At 51.0% G+C, this 23712-nt stretch overlaps 1 protein-coding gene, 1 non-coding gene and 1 pseudogene across 4 annotated transcripts; all 3 read left to right on the top strand.

The window, feature by feature from the left end:
• The first annotated feature begins 7944 nt into the window (after nucleotides 1-7944).
• Nucleotides 7945-21815, top strand: TMEM222 (transmembrane protein 222). Of its 2 annotated transcripts, XM_023219517.1 has the most exons (6): nucleotides 7945-8184; nucleotides 16153-16237; nucleotides 17501-17532; nucleotides 19364-19460; nucleotides 19554-19684; nucleotides 20770-21815. In XM_023219517.1, exons 1-6 carry the CDS (start codon nucleotides 7991-7993, stop codon nucleotides 20855-20857), a joined length of 627 nt encoding a protein of 208 aa, XP_023075285.1. In that variant the 5' UTR covers nucleotides 7945-7990; the 3' UTR covers nucleotides 20858-21815. The 2 variants fall into 2 exon arrangements, with proteins under 2 accessions (XP_023075285.1, XP_023075284.1); XM_023219516.1 differs by having other exon boundaries at nucleotides 7954-8184; nucleotides 19364-19684.
• LOC111547632 lies at nucleotides 9465-13211 on the top strand (annotated as a pseudogene). The gene has a single exon (XR_002733179.3). The product of XR_002733179.3 is annotated as an actin, muscle-like (transcript).
• LOC111547793 lies at nucleotides 10999-11105 on the top strand. The gene has a single exon (XR_002733222.1). It is a non-coding gene; the product is annotated as a U6 spliceosomal RNA (small nuclear RNA).
• Nucleotides 21816-23712: the final 1897 nt, after the last annotated feature.

Below are 23712 nucleotides of genomic sequence, written 5' to 3'. Positions count from 1 at the left end.
GAGACGGGGTTTCGCTGTGTTAGCCAGGATAGTCTTGATCTCCTGACCTCGTGATCCGCCCGTCTCGGCCTCCCAAAGTGCTGGGATTACAGGCTTGAGCCACCGCGCCCGGCCCCCAGGTTCATTTTTAATATGCAGCCAGAGCTGAGGACCACTGATCTAGCTCTTTCTCCACATTGTACAGATAGGGACCATGAGTTTCAAAGAGGGGCAGGAAAAGGGATGGTGTTGCCTGAGGCCCCCTAGTGAATTAGAACCAAAGCCAGGACTGGATTCCTGATCCCTAATTCCTAGTCCAATTTTTTTTTTTTTTTTTTTTTTTTTTGAGATGGAGTCTCACTCTGTGACCCAGGTTGGGGTGCAGGGCACAATTTCGGCTCACTGCAACCTCCGCCACCCAGGTTCAAGCAGTTCTCCTACCTCAGCCTCCCGAGTAGCTGGGATTACAGGCATGTGCCACCATGCCCAGCTAATTTTTGTATTTTTAGTAGAGATAGAGTTTTGCCATGTTGGCCAGGCTGGTCTCAAACTCCTGACCTCAGGTGATCGGCCTGCCCCAGCTTCCCAAAGTGCTGGGATTACAGGCATGAGCCATCACTCCTGGCCTAGTACAATTCTTTATAAACCATTTTCTTATAATGTAATAGGTCACAATACTTTTTTTTGAGATGGAGTCTCGCTCTGTCACCCAGGCTGGAGTGCAGTGGCGCAATCTCAGCTCACTGCAAGCTCCGCCTCCCTGGTTCATGCCATTCTGCCTCAGCCTCCCGAGTAGCTGGGACCACAGGTGCCCACCACCATGCCTGGCTAATTTTTTGTATTTTCAGTAGAGACAGGGTTTCACCATGTTAGCTAGGATGGTCTTGATCTCCTGACCTCGTGATCCGCCCGCCTCGGCCTCCCAAAGTGCTAGGATTACAGGTATAAGCCACCGCGCCTGGCTTTTTTTTTCTTTAATTAGAGATAGGGTCTTGCCATATTGCCCAGGCAGGTCTCAAACTCCTGGGCTCAAGTGATTCTCCCGCCTCAGCTTCCCTAAATGCTGGCATTACAGGTGTGAGCCACCATGCCCGGCCCATGATACTTTTGAACTTCTACTCTGTGTCTGGCATTGGGCTAGGCACTGGCATAACAAAATTGTACACAACATATTCCTTGCCTTCCTGGGGCCTCCACATTATCTGGAGGAGTAGCAAATACAGGGATTGTGCATGGTTGCTGAACACTGGATTTTTTTTTTTTTTTTTTTTTTTTTTTGAGACAGAGTCTCGCTCTGCCCCCAGGCTGGAGTGCAGTGGCCGGATCTCAGCTCACTGCAAGCTCCACCTCCCAAGTTCACACCATTCTCCTGCCTCAGCCTCCCGAGTAGCTGGGACTACAGGCGCCCGCCACCTCGCCCGGCTAATTTTTTTGTATTTTTAGTAGAGACGGGGTTTCACCGTGTTAGCCAGGATGGTTTCGATCTCCTGACCTCGTGATCCGCCCGTCTCGGCCTCCCAAAGTGCTGGGATTACAGGCTTGAGCCACCGCGCCCGGCCTGAACACTGGATTTTACTGTGAAATGTGAGTCCTCCCCAGTATACTCTGCCATCATTCAGTGCCCCACACGTGCCAAGTTCTTTGTCAGGTCTAGGGATGTTAGCATGTCTGGCAGGGTGGTGGCCTGAAGGAGGAAAGTGCCACTTGATTGCTCGGCCTCCTGCTCCCACTCAATTCTTTTTACATATAAAATAAGGTCCTGGTCCTAATGAGGCCATAGTTTACCCCTATTTTACAGTGATTTAGAGACTCTCACACTGGTCTCCCCTCATCACTCTAGTAAGCCCTAAAAGGGGTCGTCACCAGGCCAAATGTAGTGGCACATGCCTGTAATCCCAGCACTTTGGGAGGCTGAGGCAGGAGGATCACTTGAGGCCAGGAGTTCAACACCAGTCTGGTCAACATGATGAAGCCCCGTCTCTACTAAAAATACAAAAATTATCCGGGCATGGTGGTGCGTGCCTGTAATCCCAGCTACTTGGGAGGCTGAGGCATGAGAATCGATTGAACTCAGGAGGCAGAGGTTGCAGTGAGCTGAGATCATGCCACTGCACTCCAGCCTAGGTGACAGAACAAGACTTTGTCTCAAAAAAAATAATAAGAAGAACTTAGGAACACAAAGGAGACAACACTGGGGTCTACTGGAGGGTGGAGGGTGGGAGGAGGAAGAGGAGCAGAAAAGATAACTATCAACATCCAGGCTTAATACCTGGATGATGAAATTAATAATGGCTCACTGGCTGGGTGTGGTGGCTCATGCCTGTTATCCCAGCACTTTGGGAGGCCGAGGTGGACGATTACCTGAGGTCAGGAGTTCAAGACTAGCCTGACCAATATGATGAAACCCCATCTCTACTAAAACTACAAAAATTAGCCAGGCATGGTGGCATGCACCTGTAATCCCAGCTACTCAGGAGGCTGAGACAGAATCACTTGAACCTGGGAGGTGGAGGTTGCAGTGAGCCGAGATCACGCCATTGCACTCCAGCCTGGGTGAAACTCCGTCTCAAACAAACAAACAAACAAATAGTGGCTCACTGCGGCTCCCCCAGGCTCAAGCAATCCTCCCAAGTAGCTAGAATTACAGCAGGCATGTGCCACAATGCCCAGCTAATTTTTTTTTTTTTTAGTAGAGATGAGGTCTTTCTACGTTGCCCAGGCTGGTCTCAAACTCCTCAGCTCAAGCAATCCTCCCCTCTTGGCCTCCCAAAGTGTTGGGACTACAGGTGTGAACCATCACGCCTGGCCTATTTCTCATTTTAGAGAGAAGGAAACTGATGCCCTAACAGGTTCTGCTACTTTTCTAAGGTGCGACAGATACTGACAGAGCTGAAGTTCAAACACTGAGCTGCCTGACTCCTGAGTCCACATGTGTAGCCATCATGCTTTACTGGGCACCCCAAAGTGGGAGACTTAGATCCTGGTCCTAGCTGTGCTTTCTATAACCTTGGGTAACTTAGCCCATCTATAAAATGGAATGGAGGCCGGGTGTGGTGGCTCACACCTGTAATCCCAGCACTTTAGGAGGCCAAAGTGGACAATCACTTGAGGTCAGGAGTTAAGGCCAGCCTGGCTAATATGGTGAAACCCCATCTCTAGTAAAAATACAAAAATTAGCTGGGGCCAGGCACAGTGACTCACGCCTGTAATCCCAGCACTTCAGGAGGCCAAAGTGGGCAGATCACCTGAGGTCAGGGATTCAAGACCAGGCTAGCCAACTCAGTGAAACCCCGTCTCTACAAAAAGTACAAAAATTTGTAGGTATGGTGGCACACACCTATAGTACCAACTACTCAGGAGGCTGAGGCAGGAGAATTGCTTAAACCTGGGCGGCAGGGGTTGCAGAGAGCCAGGATAGCGCCACTGCATTCCAGCCTGGGCAACAGAGCAAGATTCCATCTCAAAAAAATTTTTAAAAAAATTAGCTGGGCGTCATGGCAGGCACCTGTAATCCCAGCTACTCAGGAGGCTGAGGCAGGAGCATCACTTCAACCCATGAGGCAGAGGTTGCAGTGACCCAAGATGGCCCCACTGCACTCCAGCCAGGGTGACAAAGGGAGATTCCATTTCCAAATAAAACAAAAAATGGAATGGAAAAGGAAGTCGTTTTGTGAACTCTGATGTCTAAAGGGCCAGTGGGTTTGCTCTGAAATGGTTTCTTGCACTGAGTTGGTCCCCTTAATCTCCTCCCCACCATGGGAAGGCTTGGAGTCAGAATGGAGAGAGGCCCAGCTTCCAAGGGCCAGAGAGGGCTGAGCAGAAGAGAGGATGCTGCCCTCCCACATGCTACGTGCACTGCAGCATGCCCCTGGCTCAGGCTCTTTCCCTGGATTGAGGTGATTCTTCCCCAGAGCCCTTAAGGAGACCATCTACAGTCAACAAATAACTCCAGTGACATTACCTGAGCACTTCCTTTCTGCCAGTTGCCTGGTTGGATACAGGGACCAATAGATCCAGTTAGTCCCCTTCTCAAGGAGTTCACAGTCTCTTGGGAGCGACAGACATGTAAACAGCTAATGCTAATGCAAGTACACATGAATATTCAATAGGTGGAAACACAGCCTTCGTGCTCGGGGAGCAAAGAGGGAGCATTTGCCTGAAACCTTGAAAGTAGTGTAGAAGAGGAGAGGAAGGACGTCCCCGATGAGGGAACGGTGTGAGCAAACACACGAGGTATGAGGTGCAGGACTTGTTCTGTGAAGGGCAAACAGGCCAATGAGGCTAACTCCAGGTAAGTCCCAAAGGAGACTGTGAGAAATGAATCTGGAAAGAAAATTTGAGGGCATCATGAGGGGCCTTGAAAGCCAGGAGCGAGATAGCCTGAGAGAGGAGATTTGTGAGTCCTGGGGACTTATACATGGGGCCAATTGAGGGGGTGCTCTGACACCCACCAAGAGAGGAAATGCCCCAAGCTCACCCTTCAAATAAGCAGCATCTTACCCTCAAAGGTTTCCCAGCTTGACAGTTTCAGCTCTGGCATCCTTCCCTCCCCCAGCCAAACCCATAAGTGGATCCAGATGGTCATTCCTATTTTAGGTTGGGGTGTGTGTTGGGGGAGGGATAGCTCTGAAACCTATCAATCCTGTCCCAAGCTCAGCCATAACAGGAGCTTCCTCCAGGACCCTGCTGTGATCCTGTAAGCCTGGAAGGAAATATTAGTCTTTGATGGAGATTTCCCATCTGTTTATGGGTGATGAGGAAGCAACAGCAGAGGAGTCCAGGGCACAGGCCAGAGAGACCTTACAATTGGGCGAGAGAACCAATATATGTGAGAAGGGGTGTTCTGCAGGGATGAATCCATCATTTAAAAAAAAAAAAAAAAAAGGCTGGGCATGGTGGCTCACGCCTGTAATCCCAGCACTTTGGGAGGCCAAGGCGGGTGGATCACGAGGTCAAAAGATCGAGACCATCCTGGCCAACATGGTGAAACCCCATCTCTACTAAAAATACAAAAATTAGCTGGGTGTGGTGTCACGCGCCTGTAATCCCAGCTACTTGGGAGGCTGAGGCAGGAGAATCTCTTGAACCCAGGAGGCAAAGATTGCAGTGAGCCGAGATCACACCACTGCACTCCAGCCTGATGATAGAGACTCTGTCTCAAAAAAAAAAAAAAAAAAAAAAAAAAAAAGATCTTGTGGATGGGTTGTGGTGGGGGGCAAGCCAAGCGTGGGAGACCGGCCCCAGAGGATCTGGCTTCTATCTCCAGGTACCTGGCCCTCCTCATGCCCCTGTTTCTGCAGCTGCCTACGCCAAGGGTAGGATGATGTGGACCTTAGGAAAGGAGCCAGGGCTCTGTGGTCTGACCCTCTGCCTGAGCACTGTGCCCACCAACCCAAACCCATTAAAAAGACTTGAGACACCTAGCTGTAGCAGGTAACAAGCTAGGTTCCTGCGTTTAGACTGTAACCAGCATGTGATACCAAGCCTGTAAGTATTTGCTTTTCATTCAATTTAACAAATATTGATTAAACAAATACTATGTGCTAGGCACTATACTGGGCATTGGGTGTACACATGTGAGCAAGACAGAGTTTCCAGTCAAGTGGGTGAGATAAATAGTACACAGCTACAAAGAAGCTATGAAGAGAAAGAACAAGAGATTAACAGGGGATTTCTCATTTAGATTGGGAGGCCAGGGATGGGCTCTGAGAAAGTGATATTTTATCTGAGACAGGAAGAATGAAAGCTAGCCACTTTAAGTGGGTAGTAGTAGTATTTCAGGCAGAGGGGAACAGTGTGTGCCAAGTCCCTGGAATATGAAGGAGTGCATGAGAGGAACTGAAAAAAAGGGCCAGGATGGCTGTAGTATAGTAAATAAGGAAGGGGCGTGGTCCAGATGGTGCAGGGCTTTGTGAGCCATGGTAAGATATTTGTGTTTCATATTAAGTGCAATGGGAAGCCATTGAAGGTTGGCAGATTAAATGTGGTACGTGTATTAGTACTACCAAACTTATGGCAGGTCCTGAGAGACTTACTTTGGTTGGTTATTCATCAATACCTACAATAAATGTTTAAAGGGTACCCAGCAACCCTGTGCTAGAATTATGGGTTGATAGTCTTGGTAGAGAGATGTCTAAGGCACAGACCTTCCTCACAGCCTGTGGTCCAGAAGAGATTAGATAACTACAGTGATTGAATCAAGAAGTAATGTAATTTATTCTCAACAACTGTAAACTACACACCTAATCTATTCCAAACCCTGTGTTGGATGCTGGTTGTTGCCCTTCAAGGATCACACACTGCACAGGGGTCAAGGAGAGGTACAAATGTGCTCAAAGAATTTAGAGTGGGTTATAATCACTTTCTAACCCACCGTAATCATTATCACACCTGTGAATCTGTGAGGTCTTTATAAAACATCAATTTATTCAATCATTTAATAAATCAGTAAACATCTAGTGGGCATATGCTTTGCACCAGGAGCTGTGCCAGCTACTGAAGTCAAGGACCTTAGAGTTCCATAGCAGAGACAGACATCCCCCACAAAAAAAACCATGAAAATATTAGGTGCTACAAACAGGACAGCAAGCTCTCCACAGATCAGCATTGAGGGAGGGTAATTCAATGGAAGAAGGACCTTCCCCAAATGGGAAGCTCCTAACTTCCTGAGTGCATTTGTCCATACCTTCCTTTACCTGATTAGTCTTTCTGTTCTTTTTTCTTTAAGCCTGATTTTTAGTGGCAGTCTTCCTTCTGACTTTGGACTCTCCCCTACTTCCCCTCCCCACCCCAGTAGACTTCATTTCCTTTGTCTGTCTTGGTATCCTTTAAAAAGCCAAAAGGCTCCAACATTTGAGCCTGGCTTCTCTGTAAGTATGGTTGTGTGTGATCTCAAACAATTAACTTTCCTGAGCCCGTTTTTCTATTTGTACAATGAAGGGATTGGATCACATCACATCTAAGGCTTATCATTTACTCCAGTAAGTATTCACACTCTTGTACACAGTGCTCTGCACGGCCTTCCCTTCTTTGCACCGCTGCACCCATACCCCCACTCCCGAGCCACATGGCAGACATCAAGACTCAACTCAGTAATATCCTATCTTCCAGCAGGTCTTCCCTGTATATACAATAAAATACATACACACACACACACACGTGCGCACACACAATTGTAGTCTCTCCTTCCTTTATGCTCCCACTACCTCGTGAGAGGACCACAGAATGAAAAGGGCAAGGGAGGTGTAAGACTTGGGTTTGGGCCAGACGCGGTGGCTCACGCCTGTAATCCCAACACTTTGGGAGGCCAAGGCGGACGGATCACAAGGTCAGAAGTTCGAGACCATCCTGGCTAACATGGTGAAACCCCACCTCTACTAAAAATACAAAACTTAGCTGGGCGTGGTGGCACACGCCTGTAATCCCAGCTACTCGGGAGGCTGAGGCAGGAGGATAGCCTGAACCTGGGAGGTGGAGGTTGCAGTGAGCCAAGATCGTGCCATTGCACTCCAGCCTGGGCAACAAGAGCAAAAAATTCCACCACCCCCCAAAAAAACACTTGGGTTTGAATCGTGGCCTCTCACCTCACCTCCTGAGCCTCAGTTTCTCACTTGTAACAGAAGGGAAATACCTAATTTGGATGTCTAATCAGTTTATGGGGATTAGAAACAATTCTTGTCAAGTGCTTGGCACCTAAGAAGTGCTCAATAAATAGCGACTGTACCACACCTCCTAAGAGCCCTCAGCGTACTGAATTACAGAGTTCTTTATAAGTCTCCGGCGCTAGACTGCGAACTGCCTGAAGGCATCCTTTCTGCAGCCGCGGGGCGTACGCGGCAAACACTCGGGGCTGGTAGGCGCAGAGGGAGTGGGGCGGGGCTGGCCGGGCCCAGAGGGACGCGGCTCGGATTCCCGGGGGAAGGCCAACCGGGGCGGACCCCATCTCCCGGAAGTGACGCCATGGGGACTAGCGGCACTAGAGCCGGGCCAGTCGCAGCGGGGCGCGCGCAGCATGGCGGAAGCGGAAGGAGGTTCTCCGCTCTTGTTGCCGCCGCCGCCACCCCCGCCCAGGATGGCGGAAGTGGAGGCGCCGACGGCGGCCGAGACGGACATGAAGCAGTATCACGGCTCCGGCGGCGTCGCCATGGACGTGGAACGGAGCCGCTTCCCCTACTGCGTGGTGTGGACGCCCATCCCGGTGCTCACGTGAGTCTCTTCCGGCATCCGCCTGGGGACTAGGAGGGCCCAGGGAGAGCCGGAGTCCACGCGGCGTCCCTCGGCTGGCCCGGGCTAGCCTCCGGCCCCGACGCGTAGCAAGCCTTTTCCTCGGGTCTGGCCCGCACGCCTCGCCCAATCACCAGAACCCCGCCGTCCATGCAGTGCCAGTTTGTGCACACGGTTGGGACACGCTCCCTGCTCTCAATACACCTGGTGTAGCCGGAGAGAGAGTTGTAGGCCAGCAGGAAAGGGCAAGTGGCTGGGAGACTCGAGCTGTGAGTGTGTAGAAGAGGGAGTCCCTCATCGGATCTGAGGAGACATTGTTATTAATTCACTGGTTTATTAACTCATTGAGCAAATTACTGGTCGCTTACCATATTCGACATCCCGCTGGGTCTGGGAGCAGGAGTGGGAGTTTGGTTGGGACCACACGAGATCCTGGGATGTCAACATTGGAAGGGCCCCCAGAGATCTGGGAGTCCAACCCTTTGTCTCACGTGCCATCTCAGTTGCAAAGCGGGTTTAGATCCCAGGTTGTCTGCCTCACAGACCAAAGTTTTTTCTATAACATCAGCCTTTGTCAGGGGAGAAGCAGGTGTTCTGGTACCGCTTGCCGCCTTTTGGGAGGAGCTCTCATATGGGGAGAGGTGGTTTGCCCTCCTGCTTCAGCCTTGACAGCTGATAAATGTAACCCCTCCTCACCGTGCTGGACAGTTTACCAAGCTCTTAAACATCCATTTTCTCAGAATTAAACATCCATTTTCTAAGGTGGGTTATCTTCTCAGATGGTGAAGCTGAGTTGCTTGTAGCATTAAGTGTCTTGATCAGGTTCTCACCCCAATAAGCAAAGGCATTAAGAACTCAGTTTTCTGATCTAACTTGCTCTTTGCCCTATGTTTTATCCACTCTCACCTAATGGGATAACTTGTTCCCCTGATATCAATAACAGCCAAGTGGTGATGTGGAGAAGGGATCATTTGGGGCCTTAGGTGTTGCTGATGCTAAAAAGGTTGTAGTTTTTGAATTATGTTAAAATACTTGAATTATTTTGTGTTTTCAAATACTTATGCATATAAGAGCATCCAACTGTTCTTTAAAAATAAATCTTGGGCCAGGCGCGGTGGCTTATGCCTGTAATCCCAGCACTTTGGGAGGCTGAGGCGGGTGGATCGGGAGTTCGAGACCAGCCTGGCCAACGTGGTGATAAATTAGCTGGGCATAGTGGCAGGTGCCTATAATCCCAGCTACTCTGGAAGCTGAGGCAGGAGAATTGCCTGAACCCGGCAAGTGGAGTTTGCAGTGAGCCAAGATTGCACCACTGCACTCCAGCGTGGGCAACACAGTGAAACTCCGTCTCAAATAATGAAATAAAATCTTAGAAAAATGTGTACATTAATTCATTCAGTGTTCTTTTAACACATGTGCTAAGTGACCCCTACGTTCCCAGATAGTTCTAGGTGATGCAAATACAGAGTGATGAATAAAGGAGATACGGTCTTTACACCTTTGAGAGTTTAAGTCATAGTGGAAGGAGATAGACAGTCAACAAGTAAGCTAATAAAAGAGCACCTGATAGTGATTAGTGCTGTGAAGAAAATAAAATATTAGTGTGAAAATAACAGGGAGGGGCTGGGTGTGGTGGCTCACGCCTGTAATCGCAGCACTTTGGGAGGCCAAGGCAGGCGAATCACCTGAGGTTGGGAGTTCAAGACTAGCCTGACCAACATGGAGAAACCCCATCTCTACTAAAAATACAAAATTAGCCGGGATGGTGGCGCATGCCTGTAATCTCAGCTACTCAGGAGGCAGAGGCAGGAGAATCACTTGATCCCAGGAGGTGGAGGTTGCGGTGAGCCAAGATCCTGCCTTTGCACTGTAGCCTGGGCAACAAGAGCAAAACTCCATCTCAAAAAAAAAAAAAAGAAAGAAAATAACAGGGAGGGATACTCAGGAAATGTATTGGTTTTCTTAGAACTGTCTTGTGATCCTAAACTCTCTTTGGCCTTTCTTATTCTCAAAAACACCATTTGTGGCATGGTCCTCTGCAGAGAATGGTAGCAGCGTGAGGTGGAGGCACCACAATCCCTGATTATCTGGGCCAAAAGCAGCTCATAGCCCACTTCTGTTCAGATCTGTGTACAGGTGTTCATAAGACCAAGATGAATAAGATGCTCTGTTCCTGTCAAACGGTTCATGTTCCCTTCTGTGTTAGTCCATTCTTGCACTAATACTTGAGACTGGATAATTTGTAAAGATAAGAGGTTTGATTGACTCATGCTTCTGCAGGCTATACAGGAAGTATAGCGGCTTCTGCTTCTGGGGAGACCTCAGGAAACTTCCAGTCATGGTGTAAGGCAGAGGGGGAGTGAGCCATCTCACATGGCGGGATTAGGAGCAAGAGGGAGTGAGGGGGGAGATACTACACACTTAGAAACAACCAGATCTTGGGAAAACTCACTATTACGAGAACAGCAGCGAAGGGATGGTGCTGAACCATTTATGAGAAAGCTAGCCTCATGATCCCACCACCAGGCCCCACCTCCATCATGGGGACTACAGTTTGACAGGAGATTTGGTGGGGACAGATCCAAACCATGTCACTTTCAAAGGACTCACCTCCAGCAGGAGGGAGATAAAGGTCAATTAGCCATTGTAGTATTACTGTATAGTGATGATTGCAGAGCTAGGCATAGATGTGGCACAGGGAACTCTCACCTGTCTTTTGAGGAGAGATCAGAGGAGGAAATGGAACCCAAAGATCTGTCTACCCCCTCAGAGATGCTGGTAATTCTGCATGAAATAGTGCTCGCCTCGGCAGCACGTATACTAAAATTGGAACAATACAGAGAAGATTTGCATGGCCCCTGCGCCAGGATGACACGCAGATTCGTGAAGCATTTCATATTTTTGTCATCCTGGACTTCGAGCAGGAAATGGCCACCGCTGCATCCTCCTCCCTGGAGAAGAGCTACGAGCTGCCCTATGGCCAGGTCATCACCGTCGGCAACAAGCGGTTCCAGTGTCCGGAGGCGCTGTTCCAGCCTTCCTTCCTGGGTATGGAATCTTGCGGCATCCACAAGACCACGTTCAACTCCATCATGAAGTGTGACGTGGACATCGACAAAGACCTGTACACCAGCGTGGTGCTGTCCGGCGGCACCACCATGTACCCGGGCATCACCGACAGGATACAGAAAGAGATCAACGCCATGGCACCCAGCACCATGAAGATCAAGCTCATAGTGCAAGTACTCGATGTGGATCAGCGGCTCCATCCTGGCTTCACTGTCCACCTTCCAGCAGATGTGGATTAGCAAGCAGGAGTACAAGTCAGGCCCCTCTGTCGCCCACTGCAAATGCTTCTAAATGGACTGCGAGCAGATGCATAGCATTTGCTGCATGGGTTAATTCAGAAGTATAAATTTGCCCCTGGCAAATGCATATACCTCATGCTAGCCTCACAAAACTGGAATAAGCCTTCGAAAAGAAATTGTCCTTGAAGCTTGTATCTGATATCAGCACGGGATTGTAGAACTTGTTGCTGATTTTGACCTTGTATTCAAGTTAACTGTTCCCCTTGGTATTTGTTTAATACCCTGTACGCATCTTTGCTTTCAACCCTTAGTACATGTGGCTTGGTCATTGCATGGTAAGGTCAGAACGTGCCTGTGGAAGACAAGTCTGTGGCTTGGTGAGTCTGCATGGCCAGCAGTCTGCAATCTATGCAGGGTATTAATATATCATGGCTGAGTGTTCTGGGATTTCTCTGGAGGCTGGCAAGGGCTCCTGAACCAGTTGTTTCTGTCCTGCGGGTCTGTCAAGGTTGGCAAGTCCAAGCCATAGGACCCAGTTTCCTTTCTTAGCTGATGTTTTCCTGCCAGAACACTGTGGGCCGTTACTTGCCGTGAGTTGGAAGCAGTTTGCATTTACACCTGTAAATGTATTCATGGTTCTAATTTATGTGAAATTTTTTTGTATGCAATTCTCAATTCTTTAAAGAGATGAGAACAGATTTTGTTTTTCTACTGTTACGTGAGAACATTAAGCCCCAGCAGCACCTCATTGTGAAGGAAAAATAAAAGTGCTGCAGTAACCAGAAAAAAAGAAAAGAAAAACCAGTTTAATGGCTGCTGCTACTAAAAAAACAGCTAGATTAGATGCTTCCTCTGGCCTAAACATTGTATGTTCACTCACTCAATCCTTATGTCAACCTATGAAAATAGATACTGTTGTCCCCATTTTATAGATGAGGAAGTAAGGCTTAGAAGCCAGTGTGGGGCTTTTTTGCTGAGTTAGCCTACCTTCCCAGATTGAGCTCCAGGGTGAGTGAGTCATTTATTCATTCATTAAATCTTCATAAAGCACCTATTATGTACTAGATCCTAAATAGAAGGTAGTTCACAAAGCGGCTCTGGACCTGCCTTCCTGGAGCTTCCAGGCTGACAAACCACTTGGAGGGTTTCTTCTCTGGGGCTTCCAGCCTTTACTCTGATTTCCATCAGCTGCTGCCAGCACAGCTGTGGCGTGTGGAATCCTGGTGGGACCCAGACTTCCTCCCAAGCAGATGAAAGGAATGGGGGCAGAGATGGGGGTGGAGGGCAGTCCTGAGATCAGGATGAGCTACTTTCCCATAATCCTGAGTGTCCATCCTGTGGCCTGTGGATCTTCTGCAACTTATTCTATGTTAGTGCAGTCAGTCAAATAGTGCTTATGTATTGAATACCTCGAGATGACAACACTGAGCAGCTGCCAAGCAGAAGGCAGGGTCCTAGGCACTGTGTAAATGGATAAGTCTAGCCATTTAATCCTCACAGTAGCTCCTCATTAAGGTAATTTTTACTATCCACAGAGAGATAGGAATGAGTAACTTGCCCAGAACAAAGTCAAGCCTCAACCCAGATGATATCTGAGCATGACTTCACTCTTGGCGTTTGTTGTTTTTAATTTTTTATTTGTTTGTTTATTTATTCATTTATTTAGAGACAGAGTCTTGCTCTGTCACCCAGGCTGGAGTGTAGTGGCGTGATCTCAGCTCACTGCAACCTCCGCCTCTGGGGTTCAAGTGATTCTCGTGCCTCAGCCTCTCAAGTAGCTGGGACTACAGGCACAACGCCACCATGCCCAGCTAATTTTTGTATTTTTAGTATAGGCAGGGTTTCCCCATGTTTGCCAGGCTCGTCTCGAACTCCTGACCTCAAGTCATCCACCAGCCTCTGCCTCCCAAAGTGCTGGGATTATAGGCGTGAGCCACTGAGCCTGGCCTTGGCTTACTGCAACCTCAACTTCCTGGAATCAAGCGATCCTCCAGTTAATTTTTAGATTTTTTTTAGATACAGGGTCTTACTGTGTTGCCCAGGCTGGCCTCAAATTCCTGGGCTCAAGCAATCCAACTGCTTTGGCCTTCCAAAGTGCCAGGATTACAGGCGTGAGCCACAGCACCCACCCCCTGACTCCACTCTTAAATGCAGGATGTTCATTCATTATTTAGTCAACAAATATTTAGTGAGTTGCAGCTATATGCAGGCACTGCCGTAATAAACAAGACAAAATCCTTGCTGTCTCCGAGCTTATGTTCTAGTGGAGAGAGAGCATGTAAATAACTGAGATAATTTTGGATAGTAGTAGATACTATGAGGGAAGTAAAGCATTGTAGTGGAATCTGGGATTGGGTGGCTGTGCAGGAAGACACCGTTCAGGCAAGACCTCCGAAGCTGACAGTGAGGCTGAGGCCTAATCAGTGAGGAGTTAGCTGTGCCATGCTCTTGGGGAAGAGTGTTGCAGACAGTGGAGAGGGCATATACAGAGAAAGCATGGGGCGGGAGGATTCGGCATGTTTGAGGAGCCACAAGCAGGCAGTGTAGCTAGAGAGGGGAGTGAGAAGAGGCTCAAGGGATAATTACCGCCACAGTGTTGGAAGAAGTTTGAAGTGTATTATAAGTGTAGTAGGAAGCCATTAATGGGCATTGAGCAGGGGAATGACGGAATCTGAATTTAGTTCTCAAAAGACCACTCTGTCCCCACCATCCTCTCAAGCGCTGAAGCTGTAGACCTGGAAGACCCCTATCCTGTCAGCCGTAAACTCTCCAGTCTTCATTTGAAAGATCTTTTGAATCCATGTGCTTCTCACCACCCTGCCCCTGATCCTCTAGTCAGGAGCTCCGTCATCTCTTGCCAGTGGTACAGCAGTAGCCCCTGAGCTGACCTCTCCCCCTTTCATTCTTGCAGGCACATGCACCACTTTCTTGCTCTGCAGTGGTAGTTTCCGCCTGTCGATGTTCTGTCCTTTCACAGGTCAAGGTTAAAAGTCACCTCCTCTGTGAAATCTTTACTGACTCCACCCCAGCCCCCGTAACTGCTTTTTTGAACTGCCTCTCTGGAGGCTTGGCCTCCATCCCTAGCCAGGTGCTTTGTGCTCATGCCCAGACAGCATTGAGGCCAGGACCTGGCCACTGGCCCTGTGAGTTCTCCTTAAACTGGATCAGTCTCTCCAGCACCCAGGTCCTGTAGGGCTGTGGTTCTTAGAACGCAGACAGGTCTGGGGTTCCTATGTGTGGCATATTGGGGTGCATCTGGGATTTGTTGTTTTTTAATGCCCATGGTTTTTTAAAAAAGGAACTTTCATTTCCTGGCATATACCATGCTTCTGTTCCAGTTTCTACCCTTGCACATTCTGTTTCTTCGTTATTTTCTCAGGGAAGCCTTTCCTGAACTCCCCCACCCACATTGGTGTCATGTTCGCCCACCTTTTTTTTTTAACTTTCTTACTGAGGTATAACTTCTGTACCAAACGGTGCACGAATCTCAGGTATACAGCTGAAAGAATTTTTGCATATCACGCACTCATATAACCACCACCCAGATGGAGGCTAGAAAGCATTACCAACACCCACAGGACCCCCTTGTGCCCTCCCAGTCAGTTCTACCACAGATTCCACCCCGCTGTGGACCTCTAGCCGTAGATCAGTTTTGCCTTTTCTTGGACTTCGTGTAAACAGAGTGCTGTGTTACGCACTTTGTGTAAGATTTCCTTCATTCACCCTTATGTCTGTGAAAGCCTATGTTGTGTGTATCAGAAGTTACACTCTTTTTCATTATTATGGACTATTTCAATGTATAACTATACCACACTTATTCATTGTACTGTTGGACATTTGGATTCTTTATAGTTGTTTTTATCAATTTTATTGAATTATAGTTTATATACAATAAAATGTACACATTTTAAGAGTACAGTTCAATGAGTTTTGGCAAATGTTATTTCCCAGGGGTGAGGGCAAAGAGGGCTCCAAAAGTGAAGCTGCTGAGGCATAGAGTATAGTGCCAAACTTTTCCCCAATGGTAGAAACAGGCCAGGCGCGGTGGCTCACGCCTGTAATTCCAGCACTTTGGGAGGCTGAGGCAGGCAGATCACTTGAGGTTGGGAGTTCGAGACCAGCCTGGCCAACATGATGAAACCTTGTGTCTGCTAAAGATACAAAAGTTAGCCAGGCATGTTGGCGTGCACCTGTAGTCCTAGCTACTCAGGAGACTGAGGCAGGAGAATCGCTTGAACCTGGGAGGTGGAGGTTGCAGTGAGCCAAGATTATGCCACTGTACTCCAGCCTGGGCGACAGAGCAAGACTCTGTTTAAAAAAAATAAATAAATGGTAGAAACAGTTCATCCCTCCCACCAGCAGTGAATGAGAGCTCTGGTTGTCCCTTGCCCTCACCTGCATCTGTGTTGCTGTCGTTTGAGTTACAGCCGTCCTGGCAGGATGCCGAGGTATCCCATTGTGCTGCCAGTTTGCAGTTGCCCTTCTCTGTGCTTCCCCAGCCCTCTGAATCACCCGAATGGCCATTCATCAACGAAACGTAATATTCACATGCTTCTGTGCGGTATGAAGTGTCCCCAACATCTGTCTTAACTGGCTGAAAGATCCCCTAAGCTCTGTCCCTTCCCTGTCCTTTTCCTCATAGGTGGTTTTTCCCCATCATCGGCCACATGGGCATCTGCACATCCACAGGAGTCATTCGGGACTTTGCAGGCCCCTACTTTGTCTCGGTGAGTCCCCATTCTGCCCACCCTGGGGGGTCCAAGGTTTAAGTGGAAGGCTGTCTTGTCTTGCCTGCAGGCTTCCTGTCTCCCCAGACCCAGGAGAACGCAGATACCCCACAGTCCTGGCCCTGGCCCTGTACCCCTCACCAGTGTTTGACCCCTTTCCCCCTTCTCTTGCCTCCAGGACAGGCCGGGAGGGCAGTGTGGCCAGAAGGATTCTTAAGTAACTGACCCAGCCCTTTGCCCCCACCCCTGGGGTACCGAGACATGGGTAGGGATTAGAGGCAAGAGTGGAGAGTCAGACCATCCAGGAACCACATCTCTGGACCTTCAGAAGGTGGGAGTCAAGGTTGGGGGACAGGGGAGGCTGATACGGTTCCCTGGGTGTGGTCATGGAGAAGAGGGGGTGGGGCTTTAGAATGAACCAGCTGTGTTCTCAGGTCTGTTCCCTGGGGATGTGACCAAGACTGGTCCAGTGGGCTAGCAGCAGAGAAGCATGCATCATCCTGTCTCCAGGTGTCAGAGACTGGACTGAAGGGGTGTGGTGGCACCAGCCTATTTATATTAATAGTTGTCATGACCATCTTAACACAACAAAGGTCTGTCGCTTTGTACTTAAAAATACTTTCACATCCATTATTTTGTCATATATTTTTATGGTGATTAATCATTGGCCAGGTCTGTCAGCAGGGTCTCCCTGATCTGAACCCAGAGTCTGTCTCTGTGTAACTCCTGTACCCCAGGTCTAATGTGATGAGTCTAGGACTTCACTGCAGTGTCTCCCTCACAGGAAGTCCTTCTGGGCCCAGGGCCTCCGCCCTACTATGAATGCAGTCAGACTGCTGGGCGCGGAAATGGGCTCCATGTGGGCCACCACTGTTGAGTCTGGATGCCAGACCATGATGGAAACCTCCTGCTGGTCCTCAAAGATCAGAGAACACTGACCAGAGAACTTGGAGAAAATGAGGCCCAGAGAGGGCAAGAGAATTCCTGGGTGCCACACGAAGGGGCAGTGGCAGTTGGAGCCCTAGGCCTTTGATCTCTGATGCAGTGCTCTGTGCACTTGTGCCACACTGCCTTCTTCCTGCAGAACAGCCACTAGCTCTTTAGATGCCATGCCAGCCCCAGGGCAGGACCCAGGCACCACTTCTGGCCCCCCCACCCCTGACATACCCCCTTCTAAGTCACTGCACTTCCACCACCTACCCAGGTTTGTCATCTGGCCCCAATGTAAGTTCCTTACTGACCTCTGCTTTTGTCCCTCAACAGGAGGACAATATGGCCTTTGGAAAGCCTGCCAAGTAAGTGATGAACACCCATGTGACTGGCTCTAGAGGCAGGTTGCTCCTGCCCAGGCGGGCCAGGCCTTCTGGGGCACAGCAGGGACAGCACCCTGAGGATAGAGTATTTGGGGTGGAGAGGGAGTCAGCCAGGGTCCACCAGAGCATGGCAGCCCTGTACGGAGTGCCTGCCGCACCAGCCCCTGGCTAGGGCCTTTACCTGTAGACCATCTGGGCCTTGCCGCAGCTCTTCAGGTTTGTATGTTCAACTCCATGGCAAGGGTGAGGAAAGGGAAGGGACTTGGTCAAGGTCGCACAGGAAGTGGCAGAGCTGGGACCCACACCCAGATCTGTCTCTCTCAAGACTCACTCTCCCGCCCTTTGGGAACAAATGAGCTGTGGAAGGTAGAAGAGAGGCATTGTTTGGAGCTCTGCTGGAAAGCTCTGGTTGGAGAGAATAAAAACTGTTCAGCCTTTTGGGAGCTATTGCTGGTTTGGTTTTGGGACATTTTGTCTTCATCTTTGCAGTCTTGGGTGCCCACCTCAGCTGCGGGCCTGGTGACAGTGCCTCAGTCATCAGTGTCCTCAGGTGACCTGTTGCCCAAGGCTGCACTGGGGGGAGGGACTGGGCCGAGGAGGAGTTGGTGTCCCACACAGCTGAGATGGCCTGGAGCAGGGCTTCCTGCTGCCTGCTCTGGCTTCCTCCTGCAGGCGGCAGTGTAGTCCAGGAGCCTCTGGGCCGCCAGGTATTCGCTGCCAGCTGCTCTTCAAGGACAGCTTTAAGGGCGTCATTTTCCAAGCAGTAGCCCCTAAGCAGCCCCAGTCCAGGCGGTGGTCTCTAGACTCCTCCACCAAGCCATTCCCCTACACAACAGCCAAGGGGCACCCTGACCTCCCAGCTCTCCTTGGCCTGAGACCCACCCGGCACTCTGGTGCTTGGAACCTCACCCACCTTGAGGTTTATGGGCTTTAGCACCATCAGCGTCCCTCCCACTCACCCTGGCAAGCTGCATGGGAGACGGAGAGAGTGCTTGCTGCTGGGTAAACTCCCCACATGATGTGGCCTCACCTGCATCTCCAGCCTTAGCTGCCAGCATTCCATCACCGTGTTCCTCCTTCCGCATCCTCCAGGAAGGCTCAGTCACTTCAGTTATGGGACACGCTGCACAGTTTTATGCCTCTCACTTAGCTTAAGCTGTTCCCTCGGCCTGGAATGCCCACCTCTTCTTTCTTTGCCTGGCTAACCCTCTTCCTTCAGACTGGACCCAGGTGTCACCTCCAGGAAGCCTTCTCACACCCCATCTTAGTCCTTCTGGCTGCCATAACAAAATCTCATCGATTGGGTATCTTAGAAACAACAGAAATATATTTCCCACAATTCTGAAGACTGGACAGTCCTGGGTGCAGGTGCTGGTAGTCAGTGTCTGGTGAGGACCTGAGGTGCCTTCCCACTGTGTCTCCACGTGGTGGAGGGCTGAGGGGTCTCCCTCAGGGCTCTGTTAATAACAAAGGACATGGATCCCATTCATGAGAGCTCATCACCTCCCAAAGGCCCCACCTCCTCATACTATCACCTTGGGGGTTAAGATTTCAACATATGAATTTGGCGGGGACACAGACTCTCAGAGCATAGCACCCCTAACTTCATTCCATATCCCCCCAGGATCCCCCATGGCACCAGCCTTACCCTGTGTCACAGTTGACTGCCACGTGACACTTACCCCAGATCTGGTTCACTGCACACCTCAGCACCCAGCTCAGACCCGGGCACAGGGTAGGCCTCAGAGGACATGCGTAGAGCTGAGGGCACAAAGGAGCCAAGTCAGTTTCCAGAGCCCTTCTCTCCCACCAGGTACTGGAAGTTGGACCCTGCTCAGGTCTATGCTAGCGGGCCCAACGCGTGGGACACGGCTGTGCATGATGCCTCTGAGGAGTACAAGCACCGCATGGTAGGTGGGCCAGGGCACCAGCACTCCCCAGGCTGGGACCAGGGGGGATACTCCCTTGCAGCCTATCCTGACCAGCCCTTCCGGTGCCTCCAGCACAATCTCTGCTGTGACAACTGCCACTCGCACGTGGCATTGGCCCTGAATCTGATGCGCTACAACAACAGCACCAACTGGAATATGGTGACGCTCTGCTTCTTCTGCCTGCTCTATGGGAAGTACGTCAGGTGAGCTGCCCTCCTGCCCGCCCACCCACACACTGCGCAGAGGCTGCTCTCCCAAGGATCCTAGAAAGACCATTCCTGGCGTCCTTCAGTCAGCCGGGACAGTTGGAACAGATGCCAGTTGGAGCCGTGGTGGTTCTAGAGTGACGAGCTGAGGGCCTGGTGGAGAGGGAGGTGGCTGTACTGGAGTCCAGCTCCACCTGGGCTCGAAATGCAGCTCTGGCACTTACCCGCTGTGAGACCATGGGCAACTGCCTTGGTCTCTCTGAGCCACAGCTGTCCTTGGTGAAATGCAGACAGTGATTCCGGCTCCTCAGGGAGGCTTCTACAGATACCTGTGCTCCGGTAAAGTGAGCAGGTAGATCCTCTCAGAATGACTGCCCCCACAGGTCCCTTCCCAGGCAGAGAGGTTGAGTGAGTCGCCCATGGTCCCCACAGCATGGCCACAGCAGAGCCCAGACTCGTGAACCAGCATAGGCTAGTGCTGATCTGGCCGCCTCTCCAAGCTTTCCTCTTAGCCATGTTCATCATTAAGAGCTTCTAAAAAGAAGACTTTTAGGGATATTTTTAAGTACTGCATGGCTTTTAGAAGTCCCGTGAGAATAACTGTGGTCACACAGAGGTTGAACCCAGGCCGCCGGCTCCCAGCTGCTTTGCTGCAGCCACAACACTGCTGACCCCTGCCAGCCCCAGACCTCCCAGCAGTCCCCATTATGAAGTCCGTGGGCAGAGGGCACGTGGCTTCCATACCGAAACTGCAATTCCTGGTCCTCTTGCTGGAGACCTCACCCCAGAGGTGGGTGGCTATAGATGGAGCCAGTGAAGCCTAGAAAGTGGGAGCACGTCTCCTGTTCCCAACCATCGAGGTGTCAGTAAATCTCCACCAGGAGCATAGCTGGTAATCCCCCATAGTCAGCAACCAGGCCCACCCTGCTTCCTTGATTGACCAAGTTTGGGGTGAGGGGGTGGTTGTAGGGTTTTCCTTAGGGATGGCAGCACCATCGGGGTCTGTGGGTGCACAGGGCTGTGGGCCGCACACTTGCTCACCAGGCCCTGCCCACCTATGCTCTGTCCTTTCTCTTTGTCAGTGTTGGGGCCTTCGTGAAGACCTGGCTGCCGTTCATCCTTCTCCTGGGCATCATCCTCACCGTCAGCTTGGTCTTTAACCTCCGGTGATGGCTGCTCTGTGGCCCCGCACCCACCAGGGTCCCGAGGAAACAGCCGCCATCCCTTTTGGTTCCAGATTTTTTTCTCCTCACCCCAAAAGGCATGGTTGGGCCTGCTGTTGTGGACCAGGGATCAGGGCTGGCAGGATGGAAGGGCTGAGGACCAGCATGAGGCGGGGGTTTGTTGTCTCCCTGCCTCTCAGAAGCACCCTGTCCCCTCCTCCCCAGGCCTGTGACTCTGGCCCTGGAAGCCCCTTTGTTCTTCTGTTGAAGGGCCTTGTCTTCCCTCTGTAAAGCTGCTCCCGTCACTGCCTGCTGGGGTCCTGCCTCAGCCCAGCCCAGAACGGAGAGAGGAGGACATTTGGGCTCACCTGTCAAGGTGGCCCTGGGACCAGAGCTGGATTGGGAGGCTGTCCTGCATTAGCTCTGGCCTCAGCATGGGGTGGGGTACACTTAGTAGTCTCTATAAGCGAAGCTGCCCTAGGACCTTCACCTAGAATGCCTCTAGAATGGTCCAGAGGGGCTGGCTGGTCCCTTTGTCAGACTTCTGCCAGCAACTGCCCTGGGGGACGTGTGTGCCCATCTGGCATCCTCCAGCCCATGCAGTCCTCTCTTTACTGTCCCACAGCCTCCCAGTGCCTCCCAGCATTGGACCCATCTACCCCTGCAGTTTGGGGCCAGAGAGGTGAGTGGACCTGACAAGTGCCAGAGTGACTGTGTAGACAGAGCAGTGTAGACAGCACTCAGCCCCAGCCCCAGGTGTGGACGTCACGCTGGTGATGGCTCCCCTGGGTGACCTGCCAGCACAGCCAGTGCCATCAGGGAACTGAAGGGGCTGTCCACCGCCTAACTCCAGCTCCCCCTTTCTTCACGTCACCAAGGCCCTGTGCCGCCCGCCTCGCCCCTCTGCTCTGTGGATTCCTTTGGGAAGGGTTCCCGGGGCAGGACAATAAAGACTTTTGACTCCAGTTGGTGCCTGTCATTGTTTTCTCCCTCTCTGGGGCCCCCTCGCCCCTCAGCTCATAGCGTCTTGGTATTCTTGGGACCCTCCTACCCTTGACGAGGGTCTGGTTGCCAGCACCATGGTTGAGTCTGTGTCCAATGCCTGGAGCCATCAGCATCCCTCAGGTATATCCCGCCCCTGCAGTTTGGGAATTCCCTGCCATTCTACATTCCCCATTCCAAAGCTTTCCTCTTGAGGCAGGTGAGCATTGAAACCCCTTCCATTGTCCCTGTTGGGAAGGACTTGTAGGATTGTGGTTGGGGCTGTGTAGGGCCTCCACTGCTGTCCCCACCGCCCCCAGGGGTGCTGAGTTGGGGATGAGCCAAAGAGCACTGTCAGCCTCTGGCCCCTGTATCCATCCAGCCCTCGCCTACCTCTGATCCTTTGCTCTCCACCGTCTCTCTCATGGCGGCCCTGCCTAACCAAGGCCCAGCTTAAAAGCTGCTTCCTCCCTGAAGCCTTTCCCAACCCTGTCCATGCATCACTTAAGTTGAACTAGCCAAGGATTTGGTCTAGAAGGTGACCATGGAGTCCGTGGTCAGGCATCTGCCAGCTCACCCCAGACCCTGCAGTGCTGTGGCCTCCAAGCCTGGGACTTCTCCAGGGCAAGGCAGAGGTGCCCTCTCCCCACTTCAGAGCAATTCCGTTTACTTTTCTTTTTTCTCCTTTTTCTTTCTTTCTTTATATTTTGGCAGACAGAATCTCACTCGGTTGCCCAAGCTGGAGTGCAATGGTGCGTTCTCAGCTCACTGCAATGCCTGCCTCCTGAGTTCAAGTAATTCTCATGCCTCAGCTTCCCAAATATCTGGGATTACAGGGGCCTGCCATACAAATATTAATTTGTATTTTTAGGAGAGGCAGGGTTTTACCATGTTGGCCAGGCTGATCTCAAACTAACTCCTCAGGTGACCCGCCTGCCTCAGCCTCCCAAAGTGCTGAGATTACAGGCATAAGCCATTATTTTCAGTAGAGACGGGGTTTCACCATGTTGGCCAGGCTGGTCTCAAACTCCTAACCTTGTGATCCGCCTGCTTCGGCCTCCCAAAGTGCTGGGATTACAGGTGTGAGTCACCGTGTCCAGCCTAAGTCCCTGTCTCAAAAAAAAAAAAGTCACCAACAGCGAGTGCTTACTCTGTGTTAGGCCTTGTGATAAAATACCGTCTTAGCCTCACAACAGCCCTACAACAAGGTAGATGCCACCATCCCATTTTACAGATGAAGAAGTAAGCAGAGGATTGATTTGCTCCAGGTCACAGAGGTAGGAAAAGTGGAACTATGGTTCAAACCCAGCAGCTGGGCTCCAGGGCCCCCACTCAGAGCCACCCTGTGCGATGGCCTCACTGGAGCACGGGAGTGGAAATGAGAGGTGCTGTGATACGAAAGGAGAATGGCCGCGGAGGTGAGACGCTCTCCCGCCAGCCGCAGGCCTGTGAGATGGCGACTGTCCCCACTTCATAAAGGAAGACAGTGAGGCTTACAGGGATTGCCATCGATCCCAGGCCACAAGGGAACCATGCGGCAGAGCCAGATTGTAACCCAGATCTGCTGGCCTCTAGGACCCTGCCTCTTAACGTCCCTCTTAACAGGAACGTTGCCTAGAGACTGGCTGCAGTGCAGGGGCACTGAACTCTGGAGGAGGCTGAGTGAGTCCTAGAGCTGGGGAAAAGTATTCCCACAGGGAGCACAGAAGGCCCAGGGGTGTTGAAGGACAGGAAATAGTCCGTAGCTAAGGCTCTACGGGTATAGGTGATGAAGGGGAGAAAGCCTGAGTAAGGGCAGCAATCCTGAGGGTCAGGCTGAGGGCTAGGCTGTCCTGGGAAGTGGTGAGGCTTCCATCTCAGGATGTGTCTAAATGGGACTGG

Source organism: Piliocolobus tephrosceles, chromosome 1, assembly GCF_002776525.5.
Source record: "Piliocolobus tephrosceles isolate RC106 chromosome 1, ASM277652v3, whole genome shotgun sequence".
NCBI classification, from domain to species: Eukaryota; Metazoa; Chordata; class Mammalia; order Primates; family Cercopithecidae; genus Piliocolobus; species Piliocolobus tephrosceles.
This window is presented reverse-complemented; position numbering and strand designations above follow the sequence as displayed.